Raw genomic sequence first — 18,208 nt, forward strand, 5'->3', positions numbered from 1 at the left:
GCGTTCACAGCGTGCGCAACTACACTTCGATAGCAACAAATATGGCGGGCGCAGTTCGCGCAGCGATTATGTGTCTTTAGGCGCGTTGACGTGCCTGATAAACGTCGTATAGCCCGATCATCGGGTCAGGCCAGTAGCTGTCGCGGACAAACGCGCGAGTGGGTGTGTATGTATATGTGTGTGTGACACGTGCGTGCATGCGTGCGTATGCGTGCTATTACGCGATTTCGTCGTGTGCACGCGTGAGTGCACGCGTGCTTGGCCGCGTTGGGTGATCGCGGGGCCGCGTTTCCGACGTGTTCCGACGAAATATGTCAGATGCTCCGGAAGCATGAGCGAGGGAGCGGACTCGGTTGCGCAGACCCACGGGGATACGCTCACGACCTTGGGCAGCGAGCGCGAGGGCGATGCGACGACACCGTCGCCGTCGTCGACGCCGCCGCCGTTGCCGTTGCCGCCGTCACCAACGGCAACGACTTGCATCGGCAGGAGGCCGCGCTTCGGTACCGGTGGTCCCCCGTCGTCACCCTACGTGTGGATCGACGGCCGTCAGCTGCGTAGCGCCCTGGCATGGACTAAGAAAAGACCGCCCCGACGAGTCAGCTTTCCTTTGAGCGACAGTCACCTAGTGACAGGCTACCTCGAGCCTGACAATCCTTGGCGGCACAGTGAGTATCCTGCTCTCTTCTTTTCACGATGGACAGTATGTACCCTCATTTTTTCACATCTGGTTTTTAAGCTTTGTGTTTATGATACTGGAAATTGCTCTAAAATGGATGAAGGAAGAATTAACCAATTGGGACAGTTCAGGAAAAATTAACCAATACAATTGGTCTATTCTTGCTTCTGTTCAGTAAATCTGGAGATCTTGAAACAATTTCTAATATTGTGGAGTCACAAATCACTTTACACTGAGTCGAGCATTACACCATTTTGGAACACATATTCTGTGTACTAACTAAATAGAGCATTCGATCACTTGCATTTAGTATGCACTAGATTAATGTATACTAAAAGCTGCTATATAGCAGCTTTTCTGAAATTAGCAACAGTTAGATGTACAAGTACATGAATATTTTAAACAATTAAGTGTATACGCAATAATAATATTGTATCATTTAACTAAATAAGTTATTTCATTGTTAAAAAGTGATTATATTATCATTATTTAGATACTATATATAATGACCTTTGAATGTGTTTTAATTCAGTCTAATGCAAGTGATCGAATATTCATTATTAGAGTTTAATGATGTTATGTGTATCGATGCACTGATGATTTATATTGTATTAAGTAGATTTGAGATAATTTCAGGTAAGAGATACAGAATGACACAGTGCAACACAGTGAATTATTATCTTTGTTATTTGCCAATGTTAAACAACGACAAAACCACCACTGTATTATACTGTGTTTCTTGCTGAAAAATATTACTGGTTATCAATTTGTTATTAATATTTATGTTAGAAGTGGAGAAATATAACATAATTAATCAGAATTAATACTGGCAAAAGTTGATCAGTTTGTGTATGTTTTGTTTTAGGACTTAAGAAATGCTTAGTTCTTTATGTTCAAGCATGTAAATTTTGTCGATGTTAGTTGCTCTCAGAGCCAGCAGAGACTCATTATGATGTCTACAATTTGATACAGAAATGTACAATGTAATTGATTAATCTGATGTTATGATGTTGCAGGGTTGTTTCTGCTTGTTCTCAAGATTTAAATTAAAAACCTAACATTCAATAATGTTTAAAATTTAATGAGAGTTGTAATTATTTGCTGTAACTTTGTATGAATTAGTTAACAGACCAACGCTGTAAATTGTTTTGAAGATCCAATAAGAAACTCCATCAGCTGTTTTGAAAAATGACAATGTAAAATGTATGACGAATATGCGATTTATTTTTTAATTAATTCGTATTACATTTTTTTAAATTTGTAATAGAAGTTGTATATATAGAAAATTTTTCTATCTAGTCAGGAAAATGATTGTTTATTCGTCGAAACATTTTTATAATATTCTAAATTATTTACATGGTTCCTTTGTCTTTAACACAGTTGTATTTTCTTGTTACTATGCTATCAAGTTTTTTTATAGACTGTCCCAAGCGAAAGATTTCACAATGTGAACTATGTACTAATTATAAGTTTGATGAGAGAGATATATATATAGCGACGTTAAAATTTATCTGATACAATACAATATATGACTGTAATAATATATGTATATATTTTTTTCTCATTGTAATTATTGTGTACGATAATAATTCTTGTAAAATAAATAAATAGATAATTATACACCATGATATTACAGACTGTTTTTTTTAACTTTGCACTCATATTCTATTTATTTATACATTATATATATCTTGCGACACACGTATACATATTAATTGAATACCTACACATAAATACTTTATTAGAAGAATGCATAACACACAATCAATATTTATAGAAACACCAGTTTATTCTAACAAGTATTTTAAAATTTTCTTTTAAGAACCTTTTTAAGAGATCTCCACCTCCCACCTATCTTCTATTGTTTTTAAAATATAATATGAAGAAATTGTTAATACAGATAAAAAAATTTATTTTAGAGATGCTTTTTAAAGACGTGACTTTTGAAATATGATTTTTGATATAATCCATGTTGTTATATACGTTATGAGAAGTAAAACTATTAATAATTGTTCCCAGCTGAAAATGTGAATCGCGAGGACTTAATCTTTTCATACAAGGAGTCTTGCGCACGTCATGCCACCGAACCCTTGCAAAATGTTTTAGTTCAACTCGAGGTAAATCGACCATCTACTTTTTCTTAACATTCCAATAGTTACATTTAATTCTATACAGCTGTTTTTTATGATGTATACTATTATTAAAAGCGTTATTAAATTCAAGTGTGAGCAACAATATGTTACAATAAAATAGTAATCTTTAATTCTATGCATTTAAAAGTTGTTTATTTAACGAAAACTCTGAATTGGAAAGCGAAGCTGAAAGTTCTTTTTATTTTATATCATTACATATTATTTCGTTACCATTATACATTTTGTACATGTGTGTTTATTATTTATTTTTTGTATTTTATTAATACAGTAAGACTTTCTTACCAAATTAATAGAATCATAATAATGCACAGAATATGCTCTTTTGAAGAAGTTTTACAATCAAAAGTTTGACATTCAGTAAACTTTGCAGGAAACAAGTTTTGATGTTCACTTTTACATGTTCTTATTCTTGTTACATAGAATTTAGATATATCTCAAGATCGTTGCGAGGAGCTGAATTTGAGAGGTGAAGTCTTGAATCAAGATCATATTGAACCGTTGGAGGAGATACTGAAGAGAGTACAGTTTAATAAAATTATTTTAGAAGGAACATCTCTAACTGACGAGGTATTTCTCTAAAAAAAAATAAATATATATTATTAAATATATTTTTAATATGTACTGTCTATATTAATGAGCAAATTGTTATTACAGAGTTCCGTGATATTATTTGATATGATGGAATATTATGAATCCACAAGACACTTAAATATTTCATCTAACCCTGAAATCGGAGTGCGCGGCTGGCAAGCATGCTCACATATGATTAAGAAGGTACTTATGTAACCAATTAAAGAATTTTTGTAAGACAATTTTATATTAATCGTAAATATGTCAAACCTGTTTTTCAAGTTATTTTTATTTACATTTCAGATAATTTTATATAATTGTATATGATAGTTTTATTACGATATTATACGTACAATATTTAAAATAAAATTGCTGAAAGTGTAATTAATACATTCTCATTTGTTTAGACTGAGAGTTTAGAAGAGTTTGAAGCAGGGGACATAAAGTTTGATGAACAGAACATGAACACTCTGACACGTGCATTACGGGTAGTTTGCCATTTACAAGTCCTTAAATTGGAAAACTGTGGATTGTCGGGGAGAGCAATTATCATGCTTGGTACTTATCGTGTAACAATTTTTTCTTATGCAATAGAATATTGTATATTATGTTACATTTACAATATTATTATGTTGTTCGCAATTTATTAACATGTATCATTGTAATTTTTACAAGAAAAATAAATATTGTATTGTAATATTAAAATATGATACTGTATTGTTAAAATGAAACTTAGAAGTTTTCTTTATAATTGTTTCACATGGGGATTATGACTCTTTGTTTTTCTAACAGTTACAGCCCTAAAAATAAATAGTGGTATACGAGAACTATATTTAGCCGATAATGGGCTTGACTTATACGACGCTATACAACTTGGATCTCTCTTAAGAATGAACAATCAGTTGCAATTGCTTGATATTAGGTATGTATTTTGATAATTAAAGACAATTTTTTTTCCAAAAATCTTTTTTGAAAATATAATGTGTATCTAAAGTATATTAGTATTTTTTTTTATTTAATTTTTAGATTTCTCTAAATATTTTAAAATGTACGAAAATTGATAAGAATTATATGTATAATTGAAGAAGAACATAAGAATAATATTTTTATGTATAGACTGTAGAATTATTTCATTTTTATAAAAGGCATACATTATGCTTCAGCGAGTAACGATATTAGTACATATTTTTTTGTTCTTGGAATTGTTTTTCCTTAGTAATAATAACGTCCAGGATGACGGAGTACGAGATATACTGGAAGGCCTGATTAATCAAGTGAACGAGGATAAAACTGGCAAGGGACTTAGCATCCTGATATTATGGAATAATCGTCTGACCAAGAAATCATCACCCTACTTCTCAAGGATTATAGTATGTATGAATATAGTTTTTGATATATTGATTTTGATTGATGATACATACTTTACGGTAATAATAATTTTTATTATTTATATAAATATAAATGATTAATAATTGTAATTTATATTGTAATTTATACTTTTTTTTGCAAATTAATTTTATTTAAGAAGATTATTACATTAATTATTAAACATGTTACTATTATTTTATTACAACAATTATTTTTAACATGTTTATACATAGATTTGTACTATTATTAGTAAATATGTTAACATAATTGGGAATAAAAAAATTATTTCCAATTATTACAGTAGTATTTTATATTAAGTTCATAAAAATCGCAAATGAAAGAAAAAATTTGAAACTTTCAAATTAGCAAAAGTTAAAAATAATAAAATGTATGTTGTTTTTTTTTGTAATGCAACACTTGCCCTATTATACAATAATTATATTTAGGCATTATCGAAAACTTTGGAGACTCTGAATATTGGTCAAAACATGCTAACGGATGAGACATTGAGCATCGTTAATGAATCATTGAAGCAAAATCGTGTTCTCCTACAATTAGGCATGCAATCTACGGAACTCACATGTGATGGAATAATCACACTCGCTGAAATAATTGAGACGAATCAAGTTTTACAGGTAAAGTTTTTGCTTATGTTCTCAATGCTTCGCTGTATTCTATATCGTATCTTATTTTACAGAGAATAGATTTACGGGATAACATTATTCAGATGCGCGGAATGCATGCTCTCGTAAATGTTATGAAAAAGAATAAGACCATTACGCAGATTGATTTAGATGACAAACCTCGGATAAGAATAGTGAGTGTTGATATTTATTTTATACGGAAAGTTTTGCAATTATGTAAATATAATGTTTGTATTAAAGCATATTCTACAATGTGCTTTTTGTTTTCCGTTTTTTGCTTTTTGCTATTTTTTACATCTTGTCTTTTGCTTCTCATCCCGTTTTTCTGTCGCTCGAGATAAAAGTTAACGAACTTTAGAAGAAATAGGAAAGCGAGAAATACAATTGTCGATAAAACAATCACAAAGAAAAAAAACCAAGAGGTAAAAGGCAAGAAACAGAATAAACAAAGAGCACATTGTAGAATAATTATAAGAACTGATCAACAAAATGCATTATTCGTGTAGTTTGTTTAAAAACGTTTAATAATTTTGTATGTGCACATATAATTCTAATATTTAATTATCTTTATTTTTCAAACGTAAAGGACGGTCCTTTGCACGAGTATAGGGAAATGGCTGCGGAGATTCGCAATTATTGTAATCAGAACGAGGAACGCCGTCTAGAGGAATCCACTGAGGATGTCGAAAGTCCACGGCATTCAAATCGATTGCTGAACGCGAGTTCCCGTAAGATCTCGCTTACCTGTCAGACACTGCCAAGTCCGTCGCGATCGGTGATGTTAGCCGCCGATGAGCCGGCGACGCGCATGCTGGAGCCAAAGCGCACTAGCGGAGGCCGTCTGCGCTCCCCGGCTCCCAGTCCCATTCCTTCTCCCGTGGCCAGTCCAATTCCCAGCCCATCCCGAAATCGCTTCGTCGTGTGTCGAGTATCCGAAGCATCGTTACGCTCTGCCGACTCCTCAGTGTCCTCTTCGCCAGTCACACCGCCGTCCCTCGGCTCCTCCCCGTCCCTCGGTTCTTCCCCGTCTTTCTTCCCCAATACAAGCGGCGGTCCGTCGCGGTTCCGCGTGTCGGTCGTCGAGTCGGCCGGCGCCGACCGCTCGTCGCCCAAATCAGTCGTCGCATCCTCCAGCGGCAGCTCGGTCACAATCGGTTTTAATGTCACAATCAACGCGGCCGACTCCGACGATCACGGCAGCGCAACCAAGATGGACACGCATGTGACGCAGACCGCTAGCGATAGCATAATCGCGTCCGTAGACACGCTTAATGTAGTTGCGACATCAACAGAAATGTCGCCAAACGAAGACATTGCCAAAAGTGAAGATAGTTGTGACAAAGGAACGACGAGAGAGGAGCAGCGATCGGATGTATACCAAGCTAAACAGCAATTTTGGATGGATAAGAGTATTACTGAGACGTGTAAAAGTGAACGCGATGATGTAAAGAATGTTGAAGAAGAGCAATTAGTTCAGAAGGATATAACTGCGATGTTGCAATCTGAAAGAAACGAGGATACCACAACGATTCGCAAAATACATTGTGATGTGGCGGCTAATCAAAGTAAAGTTGTTACAGATCTCGATAGTATTGCGACGCCCGATAAGGATACTAAGACGATCGAGGATCAGCGCATCGTGTATACGAGTACAAAAGAACTACAAGTACCTGCATATCCAAACGAGGATACAGCCTCGATGAGGATTAACATAGTCGAGGATAAAGCCTTGATAAAATCATCTTCGGATGATACCTCGAAATTGCGCGTAAATCGGACGACTTCAGAAGGATTGTCCCCTTGCGCTTTGGAGTCTTCCGTAAGTACTACCTCGGGAACGTCCTCGACTCGCATGGCAGAGTCATATTCACGGGAACAAGCGAACACATCGGTGCAGAGGCATAAGTCCAGTCTAGAGAAACTCCTGTCCTTGTTTCAGCATCCTGGCCAGTTCTTCTCGGACTCTTCAAGCACCACGGACACGAGAAGTTCTTTACAGGAAAACGTAAGTGGCATGATGGCACTAGGCGACAGGTTGCAGCAGTACCTGAAGGAGGGTCGAACCAAGATCAGCACCGAAAGCTCATGGTCTTCAGAACCTGGATCTTTGTTGAGGAACAGATCAGTGAGAGTAAATGTATCGCAATTACAGAGTCTGACCAATATATTCGCATCTTTCAAGCTCGAACCTCAAGCGAGTCTCATTGAGCATAATACTAAGTTTTTTAGTCAAGCGGAGGATCAGGATACGAATGTTAGAGAAAAAGATTCAGAAAGATCGACAGAAGTTGAGATTACGAGGATAGATAAAGAAGATTTGTTTAATCAGAAGAAGAATCAGATTATGAGAGATGAAGGCAATAATCTGATTGGGCAAGAGACTGACAAAAGTAATTCATGTAGTCAAGAGCAAAATCGGATTATCGAAAATGATGAGAGGAATTTAACCATTAAAGAAAAGAATCAAATTGTCAGAAATGACGAGGATGATTTATTCGTCCAAGAAAATAATGAAGTGGGGAGGACTGACGTGGAAAAGTCATTCGATGATGTCAAAGACGATGAAAAGAATTTAATCTTTAAGGAAAAGATTCAGGTTTTGGACGATGAGAGTGATTTATTTGTACAGATAAAAAATCAGGTTGTGAAAACCGAGAGAGATTTAAAAGATCAAGAGGAAGAACAAGTTATCAGAAGCACTAATGAAAGTTTTGAAGATCAAGAGAATACGCAGATTGTTGAAGACAATGAAAATGTACAAGATCAAGGAAGAGATGAAGTTGCGAATAACAAGCACGATTTAATTAATCGGGAGATGTCCGCGAGAAGCAACGAGAACTTGGAAGACCAGAACAATAGGATCGCGAGATTAGACGAGAAAGATTTCATGGACATACATATTGTACATATTAATAAAAAGAGTGTTGAGGAGGACAGTGTGCATTGCGCAGATAAGTTACAATGGACAGAGTCTGACCTTAGTGATCGACTGTTACCTGAAAGTGTGCAATCAAAGGACGATTTTGTTGATAATTTAGTATTAGATAGCGGCTATGTCGAGCCGGATGTTGCGGCCTCATCGTCGCCGACGAGTAAATCCACTGTGTGTATAGATATAAATTTAACGGATGTAGCCGAATATTCTGCTTTAGAATTAAGTAAGACCGACAGTACAGGGTGTAACGATGATTTTATTAGTAATGATGAGAATCGGGGAGAGCGTGATGACGCGCAGAATTTAGGACATACGAAGCGTGATAATGTTGAACGCTTAAAACGCGACAATCTGGAGGGTTTAGAATACGACGGAGCGAAAGTTTTAGAGAATAACGACACAAAGTGTTTAGAACATAATTACGCAGTTGGAGAAGTGGATGCCTTAACGGCGAGGACATGTGATACAACCACGGACAGTATTAATCAGACTAGTGATAATAGTTTTCCGATTTGTAACATAGGGCATGATAGGAAAATCGTAGATAGCGTAAGTACTACGAGAGCATCGATGAATACGGACGACGACGTCGATATGATTAAATGTTCACCAGGCAACTATGGGATGTCGTTGAACGATATCTGGGTGTCGTCGACATCAATAGATGACGTCGAGGAGCCGTCGAAGTCGTTGAAGGACGTTGACTCAGACCACTTAAACGAGGAAGTTACCAGTAACATGTGCTGCGTTGTCGACCAAGATCGTCAATGCGAGTCTATAAAGAAAGAAGGGGAGGAGAAGGAGAACCTGGTGGAAGTCCTTGATAATGATGCTTGCCGCATTTCCGCCGAACATAAAAGTACAAGTGTAAATATTAAGGTAGAATCGTGTGAATCGATGACGACGAATTCTGAGAGCCGGGAGGCACTCGGGGAGCATCTTGAGGAACAGTCTTTCATGCCAAATAATGTTGACATACATCGAACTATCCTTAAAGAGATCGAGGCCGAGGAACATCCGGAAGATGTCGACGATAGCAGACGGATCGACCCGACCATCCTCGTCACACCATCGTACGAGACGTCTGCGAATCTAGACAAGTCCGACGCAGAGGAGCTCATATTCTGCATGACGGATATCTCCACGGACGGCACATCCGTTGAGGATGAGCTGTCGCCGAGCGTTCCGTCCAGAAGCTCGCCGAATGAAGGTGCCAAGGTGACGGAGTCGTACTTCGAGCTGTCTGCTGCGAGAACTACATCGACGAACACGCTTTTGATTGAGAATCCCGAGAGTATGCACAGGAACAGCCAGGATTCTGGTATCGAAGAGACCGTTATGACGATCGACGACGCTGTCGTCGGAACAGTAGATACGCATCCATTGCCACCGCCGCGCAGCAGCCTCCAGGAGAGCGTGGACTCCGGGATCGAGTCGGAGTGCTCATCGATATGCATCAGGGCAGAGCCCGCAGCCGAACGGACGCTGGAGGTCGGCGTGGTCCCGAAAAGGCCCTCGCGCGACGACACCGGTGTGGATGATGACAACGACGAATATGGGGAGTTCGCGTCGGATTTCTTAGTGAGGGAGGCAGGACTGGTAGATAACGACAGCATGAACGACGACATCGCGCACTCGTACCTCAACAACATCAAATGTACGGTCGTCAGTACGACGCGGCCCGTTTCCGACGAAGACGTCTCGCACCCTCCCGTAGCCGTGCATGGCACCAGGTGAGTATATTGATCACGGGTACCGGGCGGTGCCTTCTTCTCAGCTTCTTCGGAACTTCCTACAAGAACCCTAGAATGCGTTACGCGTGCCATACACTCAACGTGTAGCGTGGCTCATAATTTCAGCAACATAATCACGACAGATGAGAAGAATAAATGTGTGGCAAATATTTCGCACCGGGGAAAAATATGCTTATAAACGTCGCTCTCACCAAAATGCTGTCACATGTTAAAAGAGCCAGACACAACCCGTTTGGGATTTAAAGAATTATTTAGTTAAGAGAACAATAAAAAATTCTCTTCGGTTCACCACAATTCCATGACACAGTTCACAGTCAGATATAAATTTCACTTAAAATTGAGTTTTCCTGATACTTAAGTGATTTTTCGTCATACTAGTCTTTCAGCTCAAAATTGTTAAGAAACAAGAATAACAATATCAGCAGAGATTGCACACTTGTGAAAGGACTACTTACGCTATGCATTTGTGTAGAAGAGCCATACATTCTAAGGGTTTACTCGACTGACGGAAAGGATGTTTCTTTCACTGCTTCGACTTTTCTTGGCTTTCTGCTTATTCGCTTTTGCAACTCACGGCATCAGCTTTCGTTGTTGCTATTGCTGGGAATGTTTTTAAAGAAGAAAACTCTTCACAAAGTTTCGAATGCTCTGCTCGTCGTGAATTAAATATAACGAAATATTAGAAAATAATCATTAAACAAGACGAAGGGTAGAATTGTCTCGTTTCTTTTGTGAAATTATTATGAGCATTCGAAAATCTTCAAAGACGTTACACGCGTTGTTACAAAATTTCTACAAAACTTCTACAAAACTTTCAACTTAACTTTTACCTTGAAATTTGTTGGCGATTTTTTTGTTCGCTCCCTTGCTGAATTATTTTGACACACACTTTGTCTATTTTTAATAAATATATTAACACCTTTGCTTTATTAACAAATTATTTAAAAAAAAAGTTTAATTTTTACATTTGTTTTATAATTTATAATTTTTGTTATCTTGTTTATATATACGTATATTTTCCTCTTATTGTGTACATTTTCCTCTTGATGTTTCCCTTGCCATTGCATCTTTATCATGAAAACTTCAATATACGTTGTATACTACAATTTTAAAGTGAATTGGATATAATTACAGTTTTACAATTTTATAATAAATAGTTAAATTACAAATTTTAACTTTATTATTTAAGATTTTATTTAACTATTTGATTGCACACACAGCTTTTTTTTCAAAATGCAAAATGCACAACTTATATACGTATAATATATTCGCACGAATATTAGTTTATGGGACGAAGAAAATACTTTATTTTTTGCAGCCCGAAATAATGCAGCGAAAAAAGAAGAGAAGAAAGCAAAGGATAGTAAAGGGAACAAGACAAACGCAATCGAGTATAACGTCAACGATGATGAAATCGACGAATTGAAAGAAGTGATGATGCAGCTCGAGCCAAAGTATCGGCGCTATGCCAACTGGCGGATTTGAATGCTATTTGAAACTGTCTATCATTCTTTCGGAGGTCGTTGATGCAAAACAGATGCACGCTTGGCTCCAAGGACTGTTGATTTCGTGGACACTTAACAATTACTTACATACATCTTTTTATGGATTCTTGGGTCCATAAATCTTTGATATTATAGACCCTTGATTGATTTTTTTTATCTTTCCGCGCTTTTGCGTCTAGAAGTTCTTAATTTCTAGACAAACTTAAGACATTTGCCATTACAAATTTTAACGGGTATGAACTAGGAAACTATTTTAATAATTGTTATAATACAATAATAATTATGTCCTCTTTTCAATGATCTTTGTTTCATGATATTTGATAGTATCTTTATGTGTACAGGTATTTCGATACCGTGAATCTTTGTGAATTGAGATCATTGAACAGTCCTATAGTACCATGCTATCTTGCATATATACACACACACTTTATAGATCTTTAGCTTTTATTTTATACTCTTGAATCTGTAATGTATTTTCGCAAATCCATATTCCACAGATCTTTGGAGTTGTTGCACGTTGAAATAATATATGGAATTATTATGACGCGAATTTTTTAGACGACCCTTGGTAGATAAGTACACATAACAAACGAGCGTTGAAAACTTAATTTTTAACTATAATAAGTGTCTTATGTATTATAGCTAGTTTTTTGTCGATTATTTTTTATTTCGCGGGGAGGCGCAACTGTTGGAAATTAGGGGAAGATGAAATAGAAAATGTACAGTAGACGATCGATTCTAGTCCCGAAGACAGTCGATCTGTCTTGGGAAATTGTAAACTTAACATGCACCACACTGTCTCTCGCCGCGCGTAGATATAACACGCTGGCAGTGATCAATGTAACGCCAGTGCTTCTTAAACTTACAAATCACGGGTCACCAAAGGAGATAGAGTTTTTTCTTTGTCGTGCCTCGAGCCTCTGAAGATTTCCTTAAGCAGGCAAAAGTTACAATTATAGAGTGTTCCACTACGCAATCATTGACGATGTCCTTTCAATTAGAAGTTAGACTGAAGACTAAGCGATGGTTATTTCAGCGTTGATGCAACAATAAATAGCGATTAGAAATGTTAAAAATTGCTAATTTTCATTAAACAAATATCTATATCATAAATAAAAGAATATCTTTGTGTGCGTGTGCGTGAAAGGACATCTGAACGAAGAACATCTTGTATATAAAACATAAGGAATAGTATAAACTTTTTCAGTGTAACCTTCTTTTTATGATTAAATCTTATTTGTGTTGGATGGATTATAGTGAAATACATATAAATATAACAAAGGATATATATTTGTCGCAATTAACATACTAATCAATGTAGAATTATCTGTTATATATTTCCAGATTTTCGTGGAACACAGTTTAAGGAACACTGACCTAAGAAATGTGGCGATTACCTTAAACGAAATACTTTAACGAATTATTACTTAAGTATACATCACTCTTAATTAAAATTGAAAAACTTCCTGAATGCCTTGCATATATAGTATATCGCAGAAAATATGAGAATCATTAATAGATTGTTGTCAAAGAAGTTTGAAGCTGATTTCTTAGTATAGTTTAAAAGCCATATTTAATATTTTTTATAATAATTTAGTACAACTTATTATTGATAATAAAGAGACGCAACGAATCAAGTTTTTAAGTATGTAAATAAAAAAAATAAGATTATTTTTTAATTAGAAATTTTATTTGTATCTGCAGAGATCAATGAAGATATTTAATGTTAAAAATTAAAAGGTTACTTAAAAGATTTAATTTTTTGTTTAATTATGTTGAATTTTTTAGTTTTATTAAGGAGATAAGGTTTCTATTACTGGTTACCATATTCTCTGAGATGTTCTGTACACTTATGTATATTTGTAGGTACGAGTGTGTGATATGTAATGTGTGTATTGATTGCAGGAGAATACAGTTGAGAAATATTTGCGGTTACTGAGTGATCGCGCGTTACATCACAGACGATAAGTTTCGAAGGTGACTCGAATCTGTTTCGTGAGAGGACTTATTTAAATGAAGTTCTAACAATATACGAGGCAAGAAAAACGTTCTTATTTTTTTACATAATATAAAGCAATTTATTATCTTTTTTGCACGTTTATAACTTACATAAAGAAATGAAAATAGCTTAAAGTCATCTGCAATGTAGATGAAAATTCTTATTAATATATATAAATATATATGACTTTCTTATTTTAAACAGTAGGCAGGTATATATATATGTATATATATGTATATACATATACACATATATTTGTTTTTATGTAAATAAGATATATCTTTTGTACCTTCTTTTGTATAGGATTAAGGTTTATTAAGAGATTAATTTTATTGCTTTATGTTACTTTGTTTTATTTATTAACATTCAGAGTTTGGAAATTGGCGCAATTTTTATCGAGCAACGCTATACTTAGATATTATATATACACATGTCTTTTTTATATCGTTACGTACATTAAAAACAGATTCGAGTTTCGTCGATAATATCGTCAAAGTTATCGCGTTTAGGTAGCTCGCAATTTTTGGAAAAACGAAATACTAATTATTCTATTATTGTATCTTAAATTATATCTCGTTTTTTGTGGTTATTTACTCTTACAAAATCTCGTTACAAATGTAAATATATAACATACATACGTATGTATGTATAAATATATATATGTATATGATATGAATACATATATATATATATATATTCGCCACGTTGCTAGTGGCTAATGTTATGTAGAATAAGATCGTCGCCCTTGCAATGGTGACAACCAGAAGCATTCTTGTACCTGTCTCGCGCTGAGTAATAATTGCACGTGCAATTATGGCATTTTTACTCTGCAGCTTACAATTTGTTAAACAGTGAACTACAAGCGCAAGTTTCTATGTATTCTATTGACAATAAGTAACAAATAATCATTGAATTTTTGGTATTCTTCTATGTATTTGACCAAGTAGATGATGGTGATGAACAAACAACATAATCAGTCGCATTGTATCCATTAGATTTTGTCGCCAATGTTTCCATCTGGAATATCCTGGCGTCTTAAATAACATTTTGAGTTGTCAAAAAAATATCTGGCAAATTAAACTCACAGTGATTTTGATAAACTGAAAATTTTATCGAGAGAGATCAGATGTTGCGCGTGCAATTAGAGCGTGTTTCATTTTTTTTGCGACATGTACAATTTCCCACGTGATAGAAACTATATATATAATTTTATGACATTGCAATTGCACGCGCATTTATTTCCCAGTGAAATGCAAATATTAATCCTAACTATGCCATGCTCCAAAGCCGTGGTCAAGAAATGATCGCGGACGTTGTAACTCGGACCGAAATTGTACAAAGCGTTAATCGTACAAAGTCGAAGGATGATCCCTTCTGCCCTGTCGTTCTCTAAAACGTACGTTTGAATATTAGAAAAAAAATTTATAAATCTTGCAAGATTTTTGTAGCGATTTCTCTACTCAAGTCATTCAAGTGTATTTTAATACGATTATACCGGGAAGGAGAGGGTCGAAATTTAGGTTTTGTCTACTCTCGCGTCTGTAACGAATCTCTCGTCGATTCTGCGACAAATTCAGTCGTTTGATGAAGGAGCAATAATTTTCTTTTGCCAAGAGCAAGAAAATTCAAAAAATTTAATTTTATGAATTCGGAGATATTTTTTAAGAAACACCATGCTGAGTTTACTTCAGCCTTTCCTCGCTTATGGCGCGCGAAAATATCTGGAGGAAGTAAATTCATTTTGGTGCTTAATGTTAAATCCTTGTAATTTATGATTTTGTGTAAAAAGAAAATGTATATATCGTTTGTTAGAGATAATATAATTATAAATTAGTACAATAACGGGTACAAATTGGTTTCGATCGACAGAGTGATTCGAGATCATAGTTCTTACGGCGATTGAGCTGCTTATTTGTGTGTATATCTGTTTTTCTAAAACTCGAGGTATCTATTTGGAATATCTTTTTTAGACACCGGTGACACTGTTTGCGAGTCTCTTGTTGTTGAAAATGTACGGAAACTCTTTTTCAGTAGTGCTCTGGGAACAATTTGGTCCCTAGAACACTCGGTGTACACGTGTGTGTATGAGGATGGATGCCGTGTGTAAATGTACGTGGTAATCTAAAATATGTAAATAATTATTGCCGAACTGGTACCGTTTTACGAATGTCCTGAGAATAGATGTAGTATATGAAAGAGAAATTCTATATATATGTATATGAGAGAGATACAGATTGAGTTTAAGAGATTTTAATGAATCGACGTATGAGAGAATAAAAATGATTTAATTATAATCGCAGTACGCGATATTTTTCTTCTTATCCTCAGCATCATTCGCTTATCTTCAGATCCTTACATCCCACGTTTGACACTAAATTTATATATTTTAAAGCTTGAGATAATATTGTGTATGACTTTATGTATCAGACAATGCAGATTATCAATATAAATCTTGATCTGTTTTTTTTTTTTTAATTTCGATTTGTAATCGCTACTGTACCTCGTTATAATTTTATTTCACCGCTAAATTCGAAACATTATTTTAAACAATTATTTAATAATAATTACACGATTTACAATCTAATCACGCATCTGAGAGATTATTCCGAAAAAGGATGAAAGATGCAGACATATGTATATTTTACGAATCGATTGCAAGAATAACTAAAATGCAATATATAGATATTATAGAGGAATCATAAGCTTCGAATGAAAGCTCGGTTTTACATACGTTTATTAAAGCTTCCGCAATACAATTTATTAATCATCATTTGCACAACCTTATGTTTCTCCTCGCGGCATGAACTATAAAATAACATTGCACTTTCGTACCGAAAGTCCGACAAACGCCACTTGATAATTTATTTTGTTTTTTTTTTTTTCGTTTCACAACCTATTCCTTCGTTACGAAGTGTCACGTCCTCGATCATGCTTGTTCTTCGATTTGCGTTGCGACACAATGCCGGCATTGGAAGATTATCGCTCTGTACCGTCAACGACGCAATGTAATAATAATATACAAAATAGAATATTTTGGAAATAACGCTCAGATTTGTACAACCGAAAAATTATACATTCACCGGTCTTGCATTTATAATCGTACTTTTTTCGTATATGTTATATATATCTCTATGAATGTAAACCTATATAAATGTACATACACTGTTGATTCTGTGTATTTAGTTTGAGTTTACATGCTTACACGGCACCACGCGAATGAGTATTTAGGACAGCGCGTTTGCTCGTGCGTGCAAATGAACAAACGAGAACTGTAACGATATCTTGTGACTTTGCGCGGACTGTATTAAATTAATTTTAATCTTTCTATCTTTAACAATCTGTTTGATCCAACAGAGATCCTTAAAATATACAGGTTACGAAGTCCTTGAAATTTACACAAGTTTGGAGGAACTTTAAATCTCGACGTTCATGTAACTTCCAAGGATCTATAGGCGATATTGAAAATCAAAGGATTAACGCATTCTGAATCCTAGATTATTGAACATCCACGGTCTCAATCGAAAGAGACATTAATGAATTCTTAAAATTTATTGATTTCATGAATGTCCCATGTATTATGGACTTAATTTTATTTTTTTGTAGACATTTATTGTTTATGTGAAGTTTTATACAATTCTTATAATCCATCTTTAGTTTTATAAACTCGTGGATTTACGAAAATATTTGTTTTCTTAAATTTTTAATTTTAAAAACATGACATTTCTTAATTGATAAATTTCTAATTTCGTATTTTTACATGTATAAATTTTCATATATTCTTAGTTTTAAAGATTGTTTTTTTCATAAAGACCGTGAATTTTCGGATCCAGATATATCGCAGAATACAGAGAAAGAGAGAGAGAGAGAGAGAGAGAGAAAGAGAGAGAGAGAGAGGGGAACGCTTTCGAACAGATTGGCGCACCTGACAGATATTTGTGACTTAGCAAAAATGTTCATTTGCGCGTAATGACGAGACTTATGTGACAAGAAAAGACTCTGAGATTCAACAAATTGGTCGCGTCGTATCGTCGATGTGTTCGTTTAACAATTAATCAACGAAAGTTATTTCCTGGTCGAAGAGCACTCGTACATTCTTTCAGTCATTTGATGGCGTACAGGATACTGAAGCCTCTACTTACGCGTGCCTCATTTATGCGATATATAACAAGAAAACGCATACACATAAAAGAGGCCTTTAGATTCTCATTCTGCTACTCAACACCATTACGTTATCCTACGTACAGGATACGAACAAAACACATAAATGAGATAAAGAGACAGCATTGTTTTTGTAAAGTCAAAAATCCAGCATGAGATACTGTATATTTATCACACAATTATTACAATATCGATATAATATTTTATATAAGATAGATTTAAACTTGTGATATGTGATCGCAAATACTCAAATTTTATTTTCAGATTGTAAATTTCGATTTGACAGATCTCGATGTTACAACATTAATTCTACTTCTTTACCGTTTATTGATTTATAAATTCTTAATTTCCTAAATAGTTTCTTTTTATTCATAGATATCTTTTACACACATATATAGATATATATTATATATATATATATATATGTATATACATACACAAAT

General features: G+C 35.0%; 1 protein-coding gene across 1 annotated transcript; it reads left to right on the plus strand.

Annotated features, from left to right (window-relative positions):
- The first annotated feature begins 331 nt into the window (after window positions 1-331).
- Window positions 332-11,588, plus strand: LOC108771523 (uncharacterized). The gene is made up of 11 exons (XM_018536836.1): window positions 332-668; window positions 2,699-2,796; window positions 3,253-3,399; window positions 3,487-3,606; window positions 3,810-3,960; window positions 4,195-4,324; window positions 4,619-4,772; window positions 5,217-5,405; window positions 5,468-5,587; window positions 6,001-10,082; window positions 11,387-11,588. The coding sequence occupies exons 1-11, from the start codon at window positions 332-334 to the stop codon at window positions 11,586-11,588; spliced, it is 5,730 nt and encodes a 1,909-aa protein (XP_018392338.1).
- Window positions 11,589-18,208: the final 6,620 nt, after the last annotated feature.

This window comes from Cyphomyrmex costatus, unplaced genomic scaffold (assembly GCF_001594065.2).
Source record: "Cyphomyrmex costatus isolate MS0001 unplaced genomic scaffold, Ccosl1.0 scaffold16, whole genome shotgun sequence".
Lineage (NCBI taxonomy): Eukaryota > Metazoa > Arthropoda > Insecta > Hymenoptera > Formicidae > Cyphomyrmex > Cyphomyrmex costatus.